Below are 21,085 nucleotides of genomic sequence, written 5' to 3' on the forward strand. Positions count from 1 at the left end.
AACCTCTTAGTATAGTTAGAATATTCAGAGCTGTCATACACAAAGCTGTCAAACTGGGTCACTCATACACACACTAATGTTATGATGTTACTTGTTTTTTTTTTATATGCACCCCATCCCCTGGTCTACTCACCTATTGTTATTCCCTTCAAACTATCCCCTACTATCTCCTAGCCATCCTGGCCATCTGTGTTTCAACTTGACAATAAACCATCAATTCTGACCTTAACATGCCCTGTCTCTGTGAAATAACGTCCAACACACTGAAAATATTCCTCTTTTTTTTTATTATTCTTATTTTCAATTTTTTTGTAAATGTGAGAATATATTACAATAACAGTTCTAAACATACAAAAGGTAAATACAGTTATTAAATACAGTTGTTTTATGTAATTTAAGACAACAAAACATGCGTGAGTACCAGTAAATGTGTTTTAGGGTACTGAAGGCCAGTGGCAGGAGAGCTGGCAGGAATACAGGATTATATGAAAATAGCAGTGGAGTAGGGCTCGTTGTGAACAGAAAGGCAGCTACCTCTTAACTCCATTTAGTAAAAAAAAAAAGATCCTACAGCATTGAGTATAACCACACACACACAGGCACACTAGTCATGGCTTCTAGAAAAGTAGAAAAAAAAAGTATATTTTTTTAGATCTTCATTCTCTCTTTCTGTCTCTCCTGTGCTGACGTACCTTCCTGAGAATCACCTAGACCTTCCTCCCAAAACCCTCCAATCGAACGGGGTCCAAGCATAACTGTACTCCCATTTTACAAACTACACTTCATTTTCATCTGGGTATAAAAAAGGATGTTCGGTTTTAGTGGTTCGGCCAATGAGGAGAGGGGGAGGGGCAAGGGAAGCGGGGAGGGGTGATGATGAAATGTCTTCCGGCTTCTCGCTCTGCCTCCCATGATGCAATAACTGGTTCCGTATCTCGCTAACCGCCAGAGCTAACCGGTACAGTTAACCGGTGCTCTGAGCCTCTGGTCTTCGTCAGACGTCAGGTTAGCACGTTAGCACGTGTCATCAGAGGCTCCGCCCGGCTCCCCGGCCTACTTCTGTACATACAGGTCCTCTCGTCTGCCGCAGTGATGCAGTCCTCCTTCTCTCCCTCCCTCTCTCTCTCTTTTCATCCCTCTTTTCATATCTCGTTCTCTCTTTTCCTTAACTCGGTCATCTGTCGTTCCAACTCTCTCCTCTATCCTGTAAACGTCAACAAAAAACTTGTCTTTGGTCTCTTCTGCCCTTCCCACAATGCAACTCACCAGGTAAACACACCCTTCAGACAAACGATCTCCTCGTGAACTGTCTTTAAGCTTCTCCTCTCTCTGTTCTCTCTTTCTGTTTCTTTCTTCTCCATCTTCCTACTTCCTGGTGTTGACCAGTCTCTCTATCAGAGCTCTGCGTGTCCACTCTCTCTCTCTCTCTCTCTCTCTCTCTCTCTCTCTCTCTCTCTCTCTGTCTCTCTCTCTCTTACTTCCTGGTGTTGACCAGTCTCTCTATCAGAGCTCTGCGTGTCCGCTGCACCTCCTCTCCCAGGCGATCGATCTCTGCCTTCAGATGCTCGTTCTGCTCCGACAGCTCCTGCACCTTCCTCTCGTTCTCCTGCTCCCTCTCCTTCCTGCTCTTCTTCACAGAGGAGGAGGAGGAGCGGGAGCCCGAGGAGGGGAAGGGGGAGGGGGCGCTGCTCCTCTTGCGCTTGCCGAGGTGGGAGGAGAAGTGCGTGGGGGAGGAGGGGGGTGAGGAGGGGGGAGAGCAGTTGTGGGAGGGGGACTGGGAGCAGGAGGAGGAGGAGCATGAGGGGGAGTCTGGGACGCACGGCAACTCCTCCTCGGAAGACGGGGACGCTGGCTGCACGTTACCGTGGTGATGAGTGTGGTGGTGGGGGAGGTGATGGTAACCCCCGCCAACCGCCACGCCCCCGTTCTCCATCATGCCAACGCCCCCCTCGCTCAGAAGCTCAAAGAACTCCGGGGGGAGGAGGTCTCCCCCGGACGCCTCTCCCTCCCTCGCCCGCTCCCCCTCCAGCTCGTCTGGGCTCATGGAGGAGGAGGAGGAGGAGGTGTGGTCGTGGTGGGGGGCGGAGCTCTCCTCCGTCACCCTCTGGACCACCGCCTCCCCCCACGAACCCTGTCCTCCGTCAGTCAGCCAGGTCAGAGAACAGCTCTCCAGGACGTCCAGGAACTCTGGCTCCTTCTGCAGAAATGGAGAGAGAGAGAGTGGGGGAGGGGGTGAGAGGCCCAGGGAAAGACAGAGGGAGAGAGGGGAGGGGAGAGAGGCCCAGGGAAAGAGAGAGGGAGAGAGGGGAGGGGAGAGAGGCCCAGGGAAAGAGAGAGGGAGAGAGGGGAGGGGAGGGGAGAGAGGCCCAGGGAAAGAGAGAGGGAGAGAGGGGAGGGGAGAGAGGCCCAGGGAAAGAGAGAGGGAGAGAGGGGAGGGGAGAGAGGCCCAGGGAAAGAGAGAGGGAGAAAATAGGATAGAGGAAAAAGAGGATGCTGTTAAAAAAATAAATAAGCACTGATCAACTGAATATTTGTGAAAAGATGAGTGAAGCAGCGCAGAAACTGGAGGGAAGAGCGATGAAGATGATGATGAAAGCGTGATGAAGATGGTGATGAAAGCGATGAAGATGATGATGAAAGCGTGATGAAGATGGTGATGATGAAAGCGTGATGATGATGATGAAAGCGTGATGATGATGATGATGAAAGCGTTTGGGCGACGAAACCGCCACTGACCTCGGAACAGGGAGGGGGGCGTGTCAGCTTGGCCCCGCCCGCGTCGGAACCCAGTATATCCTGCAGGTCTTCATACCACGCCTCCAACTCTGCACCACACAGCGGCCCCACTCCCGGGGGGTACGGGGGGGGCAGGTGAAGCCACTCCGCAGTCATCTTCCTCTCAGTCGCAACGCACAGAAACTCGTCCACTCCGAACACTCAGGACCTGGAGGAGAGGACGGCACAGGTGACGACAGGTTTTACCGCCTGATTTTACCCCTCCCCCCCCTTTACCGCCTCACACACACAAACCACACACCCCCTCCTCTCCTTCCTCACCTCGCTGTGCGATCTTTAGACTACAGCTGAATGGAGGGGTGAATGGGGGTGAATGTTCCCCTATATCTAGACCGTACGTCTAGAAACAGGGCAAAGTTAAGTAATTACAACGTCACAGGAATGTTATGGGGAAATGGGAAAAAGTGACACCGTGTGGACAAGGTGAGACACTGCGTTAAATGATGGGAATTGAAGGCTGAAAAACATGAGGGCTACAAAGGGGGAAATTACTTTGTCTCAAATATGATCACTTCAAAATCGGAAAGGCACGAAGATGGCCATAACATTTTTATCAGAAAAAAAGGCTGAGAATTCTAAAATAATTCACCTTTTAAAAGTCTCTTTTAATCAAGTCTGCCAAATTGTTGTCGGTGATAATTTGTCCCAACAAATCTAGAAGGGAAAGAAAATTCTGTTAAATTATCATCAGAATAATTTCACATTGTGTTATAAGACGGCAGAAAAAGGAATTAATATTGGTTCTAGACAAATAAACAAGTGTTTAAATCACAACTGACATTTATTTTCCAGGAAGGCGTGTTGAAAAGGTAACTACTGCCATGAAGGTGCGGAGGTGTGCGCAGGTGGTACATGAGAATGCAAATATCAGACGGACAATGAAATTATGGTCATTGATTTTCATGTAAACAAGCTATTGTATGCTCTAGGGCGCCCCCTCTTTGCGACGAACCTCAAAAAAATGTTTATTCAAACAACAAGTCGTGAAAATAAATATCGGGTGTTGATACTGCGTGTGTTAAAATGCCGTAGCCTATACACTGGTTTTCAGTGTATAGGCTACGGCAGTTTACACTTTCTGTGTATACTGTTGCCAAACAAGAATGATCAGTAACAAAGACGTCAGGAATTAAGTCTGCGAAAAAACCTGCGCTTTGTCTCTTTAAATTATAACGTATGCTCAATACGTTATCATATTAGACATGTTTTACGGTTAAAGGTGTCCCGCCTCATGTGTGGCTTTCAGCCTGTCGGCCGAGACGATTACGTCATGGAGTGAAAGTCCAGAACGGAGGAAACAAAAGAGAACCGAGGCGATAGCCTAGATTCACAGAGAGAGCCTGGTTTTACAGACCCAGCTTTCCTGAAAGGAAACGCAAACCAGCACTCTACTTTCTGTACATTCAGACTAGACCCGTGCAGCTCAAACTTTCTCCAAGTCGTATTTCGCTAAAACAAAAAGTAAAGCTTGTGTGAGGTCAGGCTATTGCATGGAAACATTTCTGATTAAATACATTGGCAAGATGTTTGCAGATAAATGCTTTAGTAGTGAATAACAGGAAAATTATGGGAACAAATTGAAACTGATTTCATCAAGCCGTTTTCAAGCCTTTGATGTTGGTGACACGAGAGCTGTCAACCCTAATCTAAACTTTTAAATAAGTCTTTCTTGAGAAACATGTTTCTTAGAGACGAGGACACGCGCACAGTGAACTGTGATTGATTTGGACAACTGTTCTCTTAAAACAGACATGGGAAAGTTGCCAAAACATGCGCATTCTTTTCCATGGTCAAATAGTCATCTGCCAAAATAAAATTTGAACTTTTATTATAAAGCTTTTAACTTTCACAAAAGCGTGAAAAATAGAAGAATTATTCACTCACCCTTTTTCTTTTATTGTTTCGCCTTCTATTCTGTCTCGGATTCGGAGTATGTAGATATTTCAGAAGAGATTGCTGATAGCTCATGTTAACCATTGTTCAGTCTTGGTGGCTGAATGTGATCTACGGAAATTCCCGGCGATCTTTATATAACGTGACGCCAACCAAACCCGGTGGGAAGGTTGTCTTCCACAACCTAACAAAGACCGTTAATTATGACAAAATACGGACACATCAACCGTCCTATTATAAACGGAGAGGTCATATATTTTGCTTGGTGACATCCAATCCGTAGCCGTACTGTAACTGGAAGGCGGGTTCAGAAGGCGATGCTAGTTGTGCTTCTCCGTGTAGTTTGTGTGGGGAGGAGCGGTGATGCAGTCATAAGACTGGCAGGACGAATTTGGGGCGTAAGGGAGTCACATGAAAGGAATGATGCAAGCCTTGGCAACCGGTTTCTAGTCCGGGATAACACCAGCAGAACCAGAACATGTTTTATTTAACAGGCTTTGGCTCTAACAAAAATTCTAAAAATACACTTATGCAAGAATACGATATAATGTCTAAGAAAAGTTTGTTTTACCAGCACACTGCATTTCAAGCCCAGTTCTTTCCTTTATTTCAATAGCCTAAATCTATTCTCGTAGAAGGAGATTCTGTTAACCTAAATACTTTGTCTCGTATGATTGTAGTGTGATTTTTTCGACAGCAGTAAATTTGTTCAAACACCAGGCCTACACAATACCCAACCCCATTGCTCAAACAAGTACAAAAACAAGTGCTATTTATTATCGAATGTGTCAAATCTTATGTTTTAACTTCAAAAGACATCCCCTATCTCAGTTTGCCATCAAATGTGACGTGTCCAGAAATGTATGGGTTCAGTATGTCATTGAACCATTTGTCACGTGTTGGCCACTACCTGGATTTTTCAGACATTTCATAAAGTGCGCTCGCACCGCACGTTATCAAAACAATCCCCTGCGCGCGAGAGTCTGTCCATTGCGCGAGCGAACAGGGTGTGTTCGCCTGCTGCTCCTTTAAAAATGTTAGTTAAATATTTTTTATTTTTTATCTTACTCTGTTTTGTGAATATGAGGACTAAACAAAATAGCGTAACGTTAATAATTAATCATTATTTTAATTAGGCATATATATCTATAAATATAATTCAAACCCCGATGTGGCTGTATGAAAATGTGTTTCTTTAATCACATAAAAAAGGGGGACAACATTAAATGTAATAATTTTCTATAAACACCATTATCCTTAGACACGCCGCTCCCTAACTCAACAGGCGTGTTTTAGTGCATGGTGCAACACGCGCAGTCCACAGCCCTAGCAACAGCGCGAGAGGGGTGCACTAGCGAATAGAAAGCTCAAATACTGTCTCTAGGAGCGGGGATAACGCGCTGGAGGAGAACCGCCAACACGTCACCACTTGAGTGGCTGTTGCTGAGTACTTGAGCACTTTCTCCTTCGGATGTTTATTGAGTCCCGTCGCGTGTGTGTTTCTTTGTAAAACAGTGTTGGCGCTTCGCCAGGCCCTGTCTGCTGAACTCGTAGATCGATAGCCTCGACATGTTGCTACGAAAGCTTTATATTATAAAGTGTGGGTCATTTCTACGGCTCTGGAATTGTTTTGTTCGTTAATATGTACAACGCATGTCACTGCTATAATTTTCTGTGTAATGTCATTGTTCTATTAAAGCTATTAGCCTATGTTAAATGACAGTTCATTATAGTTATATTTGTATATGTTTTAGATCCTGTTCTTTAATAGAGATGTTGGAGAGTGACTGCCAAATAGTTTAGTCCGGAGTGTTTACACACAACATTCCAATACATTCCAGAGTAAACAAGATGAGTTCTTTTGTCTCGCCCGCCCCCCTACCAACTCTTTACTCTCCTACTCTCCTTCTCTTCAGGAAACTCATACTCCTAGCCCTGCCCTTGTTTACACAAATTCTGTTCCAAAACAACAGCAGATGCAAACTCTCTTGCTATAGATTGTATTGAATCAATAAAAATAATTTGGTGTAATTTCGAATCTTTCTAACATTTTATATTTACATTTAGTCATTTAGCAGACACTCTTATCCAGAGCGACTTGCAGTGAGTACAGGGACATTCCCCCGAGGAAAGTAGGGTGAAGTACCTTGCCCAAGGACATCGAACCATATCTACTACCATACCAATTCTAACCTAACTGCATGGTTATGTTCATCTGAATGTAGAATTCACATGCCTAGGTTGTAATTTGGGTTTTTATCATGTCCAGTAGTGAGATTCACCAGAATTATGTCAAATTTTTAAGTGTCTCATTGTGGATACCATTTTTAAACAGTGTCATTTAAAAAGTACATCAGAAAATCAAGGACCAGAAGTGTATCAGTCAGTAGTATTTTTCCAGTCACAGTGTGAAATACATTTACATTTAGTCATTTAGCAGATACTCTTATCCAGAGCGACTTACAGTAAGTACAGGGACATTCCCCCGAGGCAAGTAGGGTGAAGTGCCTTGCCCAAGGACACAACGTCATTTTGCAGAGCCAGGGATCGAACCAGCAACCTTCTGATTACTAGCCCGATTCCTTAACCGCTCAGCCACCTGACTCCTTATAACCACATCAGGCACAGTGCAACATGGATAACACATCAACTAGAGTGTAACTATAACATCTCAGTGACAGTATAACATGGCACAGGGCAGTGACACCACCAGAATGTGATCTAATACTGTTAGTGACCACCTGTCAGGTGTAGGGTTGACCTGTGAGCGTTGCCATGGCAAAGTGGCAGAGAGAGGTGTGAGGTGACTTTACAGATTAACAGACCATAGCAACAGCCCCCGGCAACTATTCCATGACTCATGGGGAATTTCCCCAACACACATTAATCCTAGTCTGGGATTAGAAGCACTTTCTGTGGAGAATCTCTATTAGGAGTGTAATCTTAATCTGTCTGTTGTCACCTGCATGTCTAGAATTAGTCTGGCTACAGTGTTCTGCGGTGGGAGAAGTTTCATAACCAGTCTCGATACACAAGGTATATCCAATAACTGCAGCCTAGACTTCTGGGAGGAACGTAATAGAAAGATACCTTCACTTAGCGGACAATATTATCCAAAGCGACGTACCAATGGTACATTTAGAAAGTAGAAAGGATAGGAAGCAGTCAGTGTAGTAGACGAATGGTCTGTGTTCACCAAGCACAGATTAACCACAAACGACCTTTACTCATTTGAACTTGGGTCCGTGTGTGATTAAACATCTCAGGGTACAGTCCAGCTCATCCTGCCTCCTGTCAGTCACCGCTCATGCAGCTTTTGTGTTTCGTACGGTGCTGCAGTGCCATCTAGTGGCCATGTAGAAGCACTGCAGGCAGATCGGCCTCCGCCTAGACAGCGGTTCGATCCATCCCAGTCATATGGGGTGTGTGGGCGCTTTAGACAGGCTCATTACGCTAGACTCGCATCAAACATGAATGGATCTCTGCCTCGGGCGAAGCTAATGAAAGCCTTTGTCGACAGGGAGTCTGTTGGCTGAGCGGTGAGGGAATCGGGCTAGTAATCCGAAGGTTGCCAGTTCGATTCCCGGTCATGCCAACTGACGTTGTGTCCTTGGGCAAGGCACTTCACCCTACTTGCCTCGGGGGAATGTCCCTGTACTTACTGTAAGTCGCTCTGGATAAGAGCGTCTGCTAAATGACTAAATGTAAATGTAGACTTGCATCAAACATGAATGGATCTCTGCCTCGGGCGAAGCTAATGAAAGCCTTTGTCGACTGGTAAACAGCTATTCAAAAGAAGGTTGATACAATGTTTTGTATTTTAAGAGTGCTCAAATGTTTCTTTTTTTTTTTCTCTACAGGTGTATGTAGCGTATTGCTTCAGACCGTATTTTAAGATTTTCCTCTTCCTCTCCGTCTCTCTCATCTGAAACGAGGACAAACCGAGTTGTTTAAAGCATGTTTTATTTCATTTCCACAGAGCTCCAACACAGTCCGACAACGCAGATTAAAAGTTTTCCTGTGGCGTTCCCCCTCCCAGTCATAATAATACATTAGATACAAGAGACCAAGTGACACATTTAAGGTACGCAGGCGTATTTACAAGCTCCCGTTAGTGGCTTGCCCTGACACACCGTCCAGGAACACAGACAGCCTAAGACTCTCGGTCTGAGAGAGCAGGTGTTGGCGTTTGTGCATGGTGACAGACAAGACAGTCTCGCTCCAGTGTGAGAGAGCAGCCTCTCCTTTAGCCTCTCCTTCAGCCTCTCCTTCAGCCTCTCCGTCCTCTGAACACACGAGGCGGGGGGGTCAGGGGAGGGGCATGGGCAGGAAGTGGGAGGAGCCTCAGGGGAACACAGACTAAAACAAGCATGAGGGGAACAGAAGTGGCGTGTTTACAGTATAGTGAGAGAGTGACGCATCGATGGGTGGATATCAAATCGAAAAGGAGTGAGAGGGTGTAGCTTTAATAATAAGAACATTTGGTCTCTGTTTTTGATCAACCCCCCCCCTCCCCGTTAACTTCCAAATGTTAACTCCTCCGCTCTTGGTGACCAAGGCGGAGGAGAAGGAGGCTACTGCTCCTCTCTCCTGGTGGACTGGAGACACACAGTTACTTGGACAGCTTCTTCATCCTCTGGTCCAGAGCAGAGAAGTTCTCCTGGACGGACTGCAGGTTCTCCTTCATGGTGTGCTGGACCTGGGGGCAGAGGGGTGGAGTCAGGGGGGCGGAGGCAGGGGGGCGGAGGCAGGGGGGGCAGAGGCAGGGGGGCAGAGGCAGGGGGGCAGAGGCAGGGGGGCAGAGGCAGGGGGGCAGAGGCAGGGGGGCCGGAGGCAGGGGGGGCGGAGGCAGGGGGGCAGAGGCAGGGGGGGCAGAGGCAGGGGGGGCAGAGGCAGGGGGGGCAGAGGCAGGGGGGCAGAGGCAGGGGGGCAGAGGCAGGGGGGGCAGAGGCAGGGGGGCAGAGGCAGGGGGGCAGAGGCAGGGGGGGCAGAGGCAGGGGGGGCAGAGGCAGGGGGGCAGAGGCAGGGGGGCAGAGGCAGGGGGGGCAGAGGCAGGGGGGCAGAGGCAGGGGGGCAGAGGCAGGGGGGCAGAGGCAGGGGGGCAGAGACAGGGGGGCAGAGGCAGGGGGGGCAGAGGCAGGGGGGCAGAGGCAGGGGGGCAGAGGCAGGGGGGGCAGAGGCAGGGGGGGCAGAGGCAGGGGGGCAGAGGCATGGGGGGCAGAGGCAGGGGGGCAGAGGCAGGGGGGGCAGAGGCAGGGGGGCAGAGGCAGGGGGGCAGAGACAGGGGGGCAGAGGCAGGGAGGGGCGGAGGAGGATTTCCCAGAAGACAGTTGGTCATAGATATTGACATGGGGCCAACTTTGGCCAACAATGTATTACGGTGGATCAGATTAGTCAAATTTAACCATTAAATGGATTTATGTCTACATAGTTGATTTATACAGCCAGTCTGACCAATATGCAGCTGGCTCACCTCGCCAGACAGACCAATAGGCAGCTCTCACCTCGCCAGACCGACCAATAGGCAACAGTCTCACCTGAGTCAGCAGTGTGCCGTTGTCCTTCAAAGAGTTGTTGATCATCTGCTGAGTCGTGTCCAGGTGGGTCAGCAGCTGGCCAAACTGCATGGCTGGAGACAGAGAGAGGGAGGAGGGAGAGAGAGAGAGGATGGAGACAGAGAGAGGAAGGATGGAGACAAAGAGAGGGAGGATGGAGAGAGAGAGAGAGAGAGAGGGAGAAAGAGAGAGAGAGGAGAAGCGAGAGAGAGAGAGGGAGGATGGAGACAGGGAGGATGGATAGAGAGAGAGAATGGAGAGAGAGAGAGGGAGGATGGAGAGAGAGGATGGAGAGAGAGAGAGAGAGAGGATGGAGAGAGAATGGAGAGAGAGAGAGGGAGGATGGAGAGAGAGGATGGAGAGAGAGAGAGAGAGAGAGGATGGAGAGAGAGAATGGAGAGAGAGAGAGGGAGGAGGGAGGGAGGATGGAGAGAGGAGGATAGTAGAGAGTGAGGGCAGAATATAAGCAGCTTGCTCATATATACTATCTATACTATACTATCTATACATTAGGTACCTTACTTGTACATTAGTGTGTATTTCAGGTACCTTACTTGTACATTAGTGTGTATTTCAGGTACCTTACTTGTACAGTAGTATGTATTTCAGGTACCTTACTTGTACAGTAGTGTGTATTTCTGGCACCTTACTTGTACAGTAGTGTGTATTTCTGGCACCTTACTTGTACAGTAGTGTGTATTTCTGGCACCTTACTTGTACAGTAGTGTGTATTTCTGGCACCTTACTTGTACAGTAGTGTGTATTTCTGGCACCTTACTTGTATAGTAGTGTGTATTTCTGGCACCTTACTTGTATAGTAGTGTGTATTTCTGGCACCTTACTTGTACAGTAGTGTGTATTTCTGGCACCTTACTTGTATAGTAGTGTGTATTTCTGGCACCTTACTTGTACAGTAGTGTGTATTTCTGGCACCTTACTTGTATAGTAGTGTGTATTTCAGGTACCTTGCTCGTGCAGCTCTTTGACAGCAATGAGCCTCTGGACCACCTGAGGGAGGGAGGTTGCCATGGCGTCCCACTTCTGGACCGTGTCGTACAACTGGGACACCTGCACAGAGGTTAGGGTTAGGCTGAACTCTGACCTGCACAAAGGTTAGGGTTAGGCTGAACTCTGACTTGCAGAGGTTAGGGGTTAGGCTGAACTCTGACCTGCACAAAGGTTAGGGTCAGGCTGGACTCTGACCTGCCCAGAGGTTAGGGTTAGGCTGAACTCTGACTTGCAGAGGTTAGGGGTTAGGCTGAACTCTGACCTGCACAGAGGTTAGGGTCAGGCTGAACTCTGACCTGCACAGAGACAGTCATTGAGCCCTGCTACTGCCAGCCGTGTGCACAGGAACTCTGTTACTATAGTAACACTAGTGTGGTACCAACCTTGTTCTGGGTGTCAGCGTCCTCGATGGCAGCCTTGTGCTTGGCGATCTCGTTCATCTTCCCCAGAACGCTCTGGCAACAAAGAAGAGCCAGTGAGACAGAAACAGTTACCCACGAGGGCTGCAGAACACAGCCCTCTAGTGTTCGCAGTGGTGGTGACTGGGGTGGTGTACACCCTGTGTCCATGAGGGGGCGCTGGTGTTGTGTAATACCCTGTGTGTCCATGAAGGGGCGCTTGTGTTGTGTGTAATACCCTGTGTGTCCATGAGGGGGCGCTGGTGTTGTGTGTAATACCCTGTGTGTCCATGAAGGGGCGCTTGTGTTGTGTGTAATACCCTGTGTGTCCATGAGGGGGCGCTGGTGATGTGTGTAATACCCTGTGTGTCCATAAGGGGGCGCAGGCACTTACCTGCAGTCTGGCCTCCACCTGGTCGAGAGTGGCCGAGTCCAGAGCACTGACCCGGGCCTGCAGCAGCTCCATGGTGTCCTGATACACACACACACGATGATGACAAGTCACTACTATGAGGGAGAACCAACAAACTAAAAAGTAAGTGAGACAGGGTTTGGGTAAGTGAGACAGGGTTTGGCTAAGTGAGACAGGGTTTGGCTAAGTGAGACAGGGTTTGGCTAAGTGAGACAGGGTTTGGCTAAGTGAGACAGGGTTTGGCTAAGTGAGACAGGGTTTGGCTAAGTGGGACAGGGTTTGGCTAAGTGAGACAGGGTTTGGCTAAGTGGGACAGGGTTTGGCTAAGTGGGACAGGGTTTGGCTAAGTGGGACAGGGTTTGGCTAAGTGGGACAGGGTTTGGCTAAGTGGGACAGGGTTTGGCTAAGTGAGACAGGGTTTGGCTAAGTGGGACAGGGTTTGGCTAAGTGAGACAGGGTTTGGCTAAGTGGGACAGGGTTTGGCTAAGTGGGACAGGGTTTGGCTAAGTGAGACAGGGTTTGGCTAAGTGAGACAGGGTTTGGCTAAGTGGGACAGGGTTTGGCTAAGTGGGACAGGGTTTAGTTAAATAGCTAACTACCGTATTTTTTCGGAAAAACAAGTCGCATTTTCTATAACCGGCACCCCACCAGAATGGGAGCTTTGTGTTTGTTAATCGGATTTTAACCCGCATTGAAATATATTCCGCACTTGATACGGGAACAATGATACCAAGCACTGCACGAGTAGGCTATAGGCGATCTTACAGCATGCTGTAACACACTTCGGTTGTGGATAGTAGGTCCATGAGTGGCAAAATCCATTGTTATGACTACTAAATTATTTTAGATATAGTATAAGTTTAGCTAGCTTGCAAATCCTGAGGATAGCCTACCGAAGTTGAATTAGTCAATGTCGTTAGCGATGGTAGCTAATGTTGGTTTGCTAGCTGTATATAACATTTCACTGGGTCTTGCAGCTGTTTTATTTACAGAAATTATTATGAAATGTTATGTTCTACTAGCCATTTGCCTCAGTCACTGTATTTCCAAGCCCTAATAGTGTAACTGAGACGACACAGTAAATAATTCCTCTTTCAATAAGCCCCCGTTCCTGTGTTGAGCATTAAATTAGCAGCAAGGTCTGTAAAGATCTTGGGACTAAGCCACTTTTTTGTTCTAAAACCGGGCTATAAGCCGCTTCGAAATATAAGCTGTACAACCACAAGAAAACTGTAAAATCGGGGTACAAGCCGCGGTTTTATTTCTGAAAAATACGGTAGTTTGCTGTTGATTCCAGTAGGGTTAGGGTAACATGGTAGCTAACTAGCTGGCTTATTTCAATCACTTAGTTAACCCTCGTGCTGCCTTCGGGTCACATGACCCAAAGGTTCATAACGAACCATCGTTGTGTTTACCCAATTTTACCCAATACAAAAACAAATACAAATAATTTTCTTTTAACCATTCCAATGTGGGGGGTCTGAGACAGCCCGACAGTTAAAAGAAAATGCTTCACTTTGTTTTTGTATGAGGTAAATTTGTCGCAATACGACGGTGGGTCACAATGACTGATGGGTCAGAATGACCCGAAGATAACACAAGGGTTAAGAAGCTAACTAGTAGCAGGTTCCACCAACATACCATCAGGCTGGCTCCTTGAACTCCAGTACTGAGAGGGCCCTGCAAACACACACACAGTCAGACAGTGTTAGACAGTACTCTGTGTGTGTGTGTGTGTGTGTGTGTGTGTGTGTTAGTCAGTGTGTGTCTTTGAAATGACCTGTGTGTGTGTGCCAGTGTTAGCACCTTTGTGTGTGTGTGTGTGTGACAGTGCTTGTATGTGTTTCCTGGTTTGTGTGTGTGTGCAAGTGTTGTCTGAACGTGTGAGTGACGGTACGTGTGTGTGTGTGTACCTGTTTGTCTGATCCGGAGCCAACAGCAGTCTCCAGCTCAGCTAGACGTTTCTCCAGCTCTGCCATCTGGGAGGAACAATCGTGTTAGAAACACACACACACACCTAGCATATCTCTCACACACACACACCTAGCATCTCTCTCACACACACACACCTGACATGTCTCACACACACACAGAAACAAAGGAACACACACAAGCACACAAAAACCCAGGCAGACAGGACACGGGAGACTAGCAATAAAAACAACTCAGTGACTCACCCTCACAGGCTCGATCTGCCCCCCAGGACCCCCCCCAACACCCCCCTCCACCCCTTGCTGGGACCCCCCCAGGCTCTCCCTACCCCCCCAGGACCCCCCCCAGGACCCCCCCCCAACACCCCTCACCTTGGCAGACTCTGTGAACTTCTCCTGCTCTGGCCGGCTGTGGAGCTCGTACAGGACCACCCCATCTGGCCCCCGTGCTGCCGGGGCCTTGGCCTCCCCGGGCCCCCCCACACGACACCCCCTCGCCGCCTCCAGCTGGGTCAGCAGGCGCCTGGCACGCACACACACACACGCAGGGATGAGTTTAGGCTCCTGCTCCTAACCCTCACACCTGATCACCATCACCTGAACACATTTATCATTCATCCTCTCAAACATATGCTAACAACCTCCTCCTAAACCTATTCCTCCTGCAGTCATAAACGTCAGCATGTAAACCCCCACCAAACATGCCTCTCTCCACCCTCTCCCCCCTACTTGGCCAGTGCTCCGTCGGGGTCGGCCAGGTTGATGTGAGCCTGGGGCCCCAGCAGGGAGTCCAGGTGAGCGGACACCAGCTGCTGCTTCAGCCGGGCGGCCTGCTGGGCCAGAACACCCGGGGTCAGCTTCTCCTCTGCACTGCTCTCTTTAGTGGTGGCCTGGAGGAGACACACACACACACATGTACACACACACACGTACATGTACACACACAGTAAGGACAGTTTAGTCTCCTCCATCACCTCAACATATTTAACAGGAAAGTCAGACCAGGCTGATTTGAACACAGCCAGGAGAATTTTTCTCAGATCACAGAGCAAACCGACAGGAAGTGATCAGACTACAGAGCAGACAGACAGGAAGTGGTCAGACGACAGGAAGTGCTGACCTGGATGTTCTCCACCTCCTGGCTGAGTTCCTGGATCTCGTTGACCAGACGCTGGTACTTCTGCTGGGGGGTCTCCTTCAGCCCACAACCCTCCGCCAGCTACACACACACACAGACACACACACAGACAACACACACACACAGATAACACACGCGCACACACACACACAATACACTCAGAAACAGACACACACAGAGGAATAACAATTAGCCTCAAGTCAACGCAGGGAGCCTGGACAGCTGATGATGGTGATGAAATCAGACAGATCAGAGACGACTCACAATCTCAAACTCCCCAGACTCATATCCCACCCTCCTGCTCCTGGTGATGCGGTCTGAGAAGTCTGCAGGAGGAGGAAGACCACACGCTTTTACTCAAACACAGAATCTCTTCCTGGGGCCTGTCCCATACAGCGGGTTTCCAGACTAAGTGAAGCGGTCTGTATTTACCAGGCACAGTTACACAAAGGCTTGGTGAACAACAATCTCATCTCAACTCCAGTATTGCATAGTACAGTGCAGAACAGTGTTCCATGGCTGTGGTGGTCCAGAGGCTGGTACTGACCCAGTCCCTTGGTGCTGACCCTCTTGTCCTTGAACTTGTCGTACGCTGCATTGGGATTGACCACGATCCTCTCCACACTGTCACTGCACAGCTCTTCCTGTGGGGCACAAGGGGACGTCACTCACCCTGACCACACCCCTCCTCTCACCTGCATGGTCACTCACCCTGACCACACCCCTCCTCTCACCTGCATGGTCACTCACCCTGACCACACCCCTCCTCTCACCTGCATGGTCACTCACCCTGACCACACCCCTCCTGTCTTCACCACACTGACTGGAGCACACAGTGCCACAAGACTATCGGTGAATATACATAAAAACAATATAATACTTTCTACTACAAGATTTTTTTTTTTTTTAGTTAACAGAACTGATGTTAACCCTGAATCAGGAGCATGTGAGTGAAGCACGGCTGGTTCTGGAGGAGGGCTGATCTGGGTACAGCAGCTCTCCTGCTGGCAGAGCACGGCTGGTTCTGGAGGAGGGCTGATCTGGGTACAGCAGCTCTCCTGCTGGCAGAGCACGGCTGGTTCTGGAGGAGGGCTGATCTGGGTACAGCAGCTCTCCTGCTGGCAGAGCACGGCTGGACATGCGGAGGGCTCAACACTAATCTGTTTTACACAGCCCCTTTTCACAGGCAATTTCAGAGGGCTTCACGGTTTTAAGTGTTATGAAAACAGACAGTGAATAGACACTTTAATCTCTAAATCCAGTTTTTGTGATTAGCTACATTATCAAATCTAATTCTCTTCGCATGGCCTTTCCTCTCTCCCAGAGGGCTTCACAGATGCCCACAGATCAGCTGCTGTAACCAGGCTGGACCCTGAGACTGCACCCAAGAGGATCTCCGTAGCTTCTGGGCAGTAGAGAGGGCTGGAGAGGGGGCATCAGGATATGACAGGTGTCGTTTGGTTGAGATCATTCGATTTGTAGATTGATGGTGATTTGTGGAGTTCTCTTAATGGGTGATCTGTCCCCTGTAGTAGCTTGGATGAGGGCTGGTTAGGGTGAGGGTTAGGGACAGGGCTAGTGTAAGGGACAGGGCTAGGTGAGGGACAGGGCTAGGGTTAGGGACAGGGATAATGTGAGGGTTAGGGACAGGGCTAGTGTAAGGGACAGGGCTAGGTGAGGGACAGGGATAATGTGAGGGTTAGGGACAGGGCTAGGTGAGGGACAGGGATAATGTGAGGGTTAGGGACAGGGCTAGGTGAGGGACAGGGATAATGTGAGGGTTAGGGACAGGGCTAGGTGAGGGACAGGGATAATGTGAGGGTTAGGGACAGGGCTAGTGTGAGGGACAGGGCTGGGTGAGGGACATGGCTAGGTGAGGGACAGGGCTAGGTGAGGGACATGGCTAATGTGAGGGTTAGGGACAGGGCTAGTGTAAGGGACAGGGCTAGGTGAGGGACAGGGCTAGGTGAGGGACAGGGCTAATGTGAGGGTTAGGGACAGGGCTAGGTGAGGGACAGGGCTAATGTGAGGGTTAGGGACAGGGCTAGGTGAGGGACAGGGTTAGTGTGAGGGTTAGGGACAGGGCTAGGTGAGGGACAGGGTTAGTGTGAGGGTTAGGGACAGGGCTAGGTGAGGGACAGGGCTAGGTGAGGGACAGGGCTAGGTGAGGGACAGGGCTAGGTGAGGGACAGGGTTAGGTGAGGGATAAGGCTGGGTTAGGGCTGGACCTGGTTCACTACAGGGGACAGAATGCCCATGTAAGCGCCTAATCAACAGACGCTTTTTTAATGTCACACACACTTTCTCTCTAATGTGAGGGTTAGGGACAGGGCTAGTGTAAGGGACAGGGCTAGGTGAGGGACAGGGCTAGGTGAGGGACAGGGCTAATGTGAGGGTTAGGGACAGGGCTAGGTGAGGGACAGGGCTAATGTGAGGGTTAGGGACAGGGCTAGGTGAGGGACAGGGTTAGTGTGAGGGTTAGTGACAGGGCTAGGTGAGGGACAGGGTTAGTGTGAGGGTTAGGGACAGGGCTAGGTGAGGGACAGGGCTAGGTGAGGGACAGGGCTAGGTGAGGGACAGGGCTAGGTGAGGGACAGGGTTAGGTGAGGGATAAGGCTGGGTTAGGGCTGGACCTGGTTCACTACAGGGGACAGAATGCCCATGTAAGCGCCTAATCAACAGACGCTTTTTTAATGTCACACACACTTTCTCTCTTTCTCTTACACACACACACACAGTACGTTTCTGGTTCTAGAACCAGGATCTCTAACATGTTCATGTTAATTTTTCTGGTTCTAGAACCAGGATCTCTACCATGTTCATGTTATTTCTGGTTCTAGAACCAGGGTGATCTCTTCAGCTTTCAATGACCGATTTACATAAGGGTGGAAAAGCATTAACCAGACAGACAGACGGAGGGATGACAAAAGGCAGACATGTACAAACACACACACAGACAAACGCAGAACAGAGCATGCAAACAATCACTGCCAGCTGGGCTGATGTGAGGAGGAGGAAGGTGGGGGGTGGAGGAGGAGGTGTTAGTCAGGCTCTTACCAGCTCCTTGGGTTTCCAAAGAGAGTTAGAGAGAAGAGAGGCAGAGCACAGGGAGAAGAAGGGAGGGAGAGAGAGAAACACAGATTAATGTGGTTATCACATGCCAGGCAGCACAGCAGGGGAAGGCAGGGAGATCCCAAAGAAACACTGGAGATATTCACTTTCAGATCCCCTCCCTCTATCCTTCCCTCCCTCTATCCTTCCCTCCCTCCCTCCTTCCCTCCCTCCCTCCCTCCCACCCTCCCTCCCTCCCTCCCTCCCTCCCTCCCTCCCTCGCCCCGGGGTCTAGGACATATCAGCAGCAAGACTGACTGTCTGATGTCGTCATTGAGGAGTATGCATGAGAGGAAGGGGGGAGGGAAAGGAGGAAGGAGAGGAGAAAAGAGGGAGAGGAGGCGAAGGGGAGGAGGAGGGGAGAAGGACAGGAAGGGAAGGAGGAGAGTAAGTTCTTTGAGGAGGATACATGAGAGGCATACTGTAAGCCTTCCTGGAAAACCTCCCCTCCTCCTGTTAGTCTGGGAGAAGTGTTCAGGACGAGGGGAGGGAAGGAGGAGGAGAGGAGGTTTCTGAGTGGCTGTGGTCGACTAGGAAACAGGGACGGGCAGCTGGTTCACTGATAGCTCATCTTTCTCTCAGAGCGAGCAGGAAAACACATTTGTTCCAGAAGGGCGACAGCCTTGAGACATGCAGGTGTCTGGTCATGGGTTAGATGGGTTACTGGGCCGCCTGGCAGGCAGAAGGGTGAGTAGTGAGAGTGGAGATTGTTAGCTAGGCAGCAGCTGTTAGAACACATGGAGGCTGGACCGAAACGTGGTTAGGAAGAACCCCCCTCTGGTGACGTCTACAGACTAAAGGCACACACACCTGTGCTGTCTACATGTCTTTTTGTCTTAACCAGGCTTTCAACAATCCACTATAAGATCCACCCCTCTTTAAAAAAAAACATTTTAAGAAACACTTGAGAGAAAAAAGGACCCATCAATTCCACATCAAAACAATCATAAATATAAATCTATGATTTGATCCCTGGGAGAAAGAGCAGAGCCACACATGGGTGTTTGAGTCGGCAGAGGACAGGGAGCAGGGTCACCCCATGCAGATTCTGCACTGATGCAGACATAAAGAGAACCTCTTACTTGTACAAACTAGAATCCCAGGAGGAGTCAGTACAAGAGCCATGGGTGGGGAGCAAGGGAGGTGAGGAACACAGGGGAGGACAGGGGTACAAGGGGAGGGGGAGATACAGGACAGGGGATGGATACACAGATGGGGAGGGATACAGGGGAGATATACAGGCATGGGGAGGGGAGAGATACAGGGGTGGGGAGGGGAGAGATACAGGGGTGGGGAGGGATACAGGACAGGGGAGGGAAGAGGCCAGTTAGGATTGGGAGTGTGAGTCAGTTAACACATGTACAGCAACATTAATAACTGAGTTGGGCTGGCAGGGGTGTCACTTGGGGGGCATCACTGGGAACTAAGACAGGCTAAGACAAGATGGTAGCGTCTTTCTGCCCTATATGTAAGTGCTAGGGTCCTATATAATGACTGGGTGGGGAGTAAAAGCGATCTGGTACTCAGGTTAGAAAACCCGTGTTTGTTATTCTCACTCACCGACTCAAACTGTGCCTGGTCATCCTCTGGAAGGTCGCTGGTCTCATACACATCGGGCTCGTTTGAGGCCTGAGGAAATAAAACGTAATTTAATAACATGCTTACCTCTGTAGGCGCAGCAACGATGACATTTATGTATCCTACTACCAGGCAAGTAGCTAACGTTAGAGCGGAGCAGCTAGCAATGCCAACAGTAGCTGTAGGCTACTGTAGCTAGTTCACGTTAGCTCTGCCACCAGCATAAATACAAAAATACGTTATACAGATAACTACAGTTTGGTTATCACACAACCGGCAATATTTGATTTCCAATACATTTTCATTAGCTAAAGCTTTCTATCAATTGGCCAACGCCCCGTATCACCGGCCTTTGCTAGCTATCAAGCTAATGCTAACACAGGATGATGACGTCGGCTCCGCCAGTTCTGTATCAGCTGAGCTGGCACACCTAGCAAGTTAGCTTCAAGTTAGCTTTGCTATTTCACATTCTCGTGTTTAATCACAACGATTAGCTCAAAATCAAACAAACTTTTCTCATGGCAGTCGTGAAATACATACTTTTATGCTAAATATTTAATCAAATCGCTGCATTACATAATTAGCCAAATATGTCAGTTAGCTCTCACTAGGGAGTCCGTTATCTGCAGCTAGCCAGCTATCTAGTTCATCGTGCTAACTAGCTTTGTTTAGCCACTTACGATTCCTGGCAAATTGGCGTATTTAGGATCAGCCATTGTTGAGGGTGCAGGAACGAAGCCAGTGGATGTAACTATATAAATTACAGCTGACTTTCCACAATTGTTTCAGGTGTCGCTCGGCTGTCTGAACACAGCGCTGCAGAATAGTGTATCTCAGGCTGGTTGCAGGGCTGACGTCGTTAGCTTGTTGTCGTTCACTAACGCTAACTTCAGTCTGACAGGAGGGTTGGACGGTCTCTGATTGCTGCGCATGCGTTAGGACTGTCGACGAATTACATTTAGTGATACAATACAGTACAATCTGTAGCCTAGTCAGGATAAATATAACATATAGCCTAAAATAATATGTGATTTTTTACTTGTATGAAATGTTCAGTACAACTTTTTAAAAGATACTATGCTTACATGCATTTTAAAAATCTTAACCAAACAGAGCCTATATCTACAGATAGCCTACTCTCTTTGCATATGCATAAAATGTGACGTATTTTGTCTCATTGGATATTGTGTGGGCCAATTGTAAGCTCTCATGGTATCATCACCCGCACCATTTTGAGTGTCTCTGGACTCTAGAGCGTGTAACTG

At 48.9% G+C, this 21,085-nt stretch overlaps 2 protein-coding genes across 6 annotated transcripts; both read right to left on the minus strand.

Annotated features, from left to right (window-relative positions):
* Nucleotides 1-270: 270 nt before the first annotated feature.
* Nucleotides 271-4,837, minus strand: ddit3 (DNA-damage-inducible transcript 3). 5 transcript variants are annotated; one of them, XM_062472604.1, is made up of 5 exons: nucleotides 4,681-4,837; nucleotides 3,386-3,450; nucleotides 2,737-2,944; nucleotides 1,733-2,197; nucleotides 271-1,594 (listed from the first exon to the last, which is right to left on the minus strand). In XM_062472604.1, exons 3-5 carry the CDS (start codon nucleotides 2,890-2,892, stop codon nucleotides 1,475-1,477), a joined length of 741 nt encoding a protein of 246 aa, XP_062328588.1. In that variant the 5' UTR covers nucleotides 2,893-2,944; nucleotides 3,386-3,450; nucleotides 4,681-4,837; the 3' UTR covers nucleotides 271-1,474. The 5 variants fall into 5 exon arrangements, with proteins under 5 accessions (XP_062328588.1, XP_062328579.1, XP_062328570.1 ...); XM_062472595.1 differs by having other exon boundaries at nucleotides 271-1,593; nucleotides 1,690-2,197; XM_062472586.1 differs by having other exon boundaries at nucleotides 271-2,194.
* Nucleotides 4,838-8,635: 3,798 nt separating this feature from the next.
* Nucleotides 8,636-20,727, minus strand: dctn2 (dynactin 2 (p50)). Its single transcript, XM_062472521.1, has 14 exons — nucleotides 20,501-20,727; nucleotides 19,803-19,871; nucleotides 15,679-15,775; nucleotides 15,396-15,457; nucleotides 15,114-15,212; nucleotides 14,723-14,883; nucleotides 14,366-14,516; nucleotides 13,976-14,041; nucleotides 13,704-13,742; nucleotides 12,045-12,122; nucleotides 11,636-11,707; nucleotides 11,210-11,312; nucleotides 10,227-10,318; nucleotides 8,636-9,388 (listed from the first exon to the last, which is right to left on the minus strand). The coding sequence occupies exons 1-14, from the start codon at nucleotides 20,534-20,536 to the stop codon at nucleotides 9,302-9,304; spliced, it is 1,212 nt and encodes a 403-aa protein (XP_062328505.1). The 5' UTR covers nucleotides 20,537-20,727; the 3' UTR covers nucleotides 8,636-9,301.
* Between the last annotated feature and the right edge of the window lie 358 nt (nucleotides 20,728-21,085).

Source organism: Osmerus eperlanus, chromosome 1 (genome assembly GCF_963692335.1).
Source record: "Osmerus eperlanus chromosome 1, fOsmEpe2.1, whole genome shotgun sequence".
Classification (NCBI taxonomy): Eukaryota; Metazoa; Chordata; class Actinopteri; order Osmeriformes; family Osmeridae; genus Osmerus; species Osmerus eperlanus.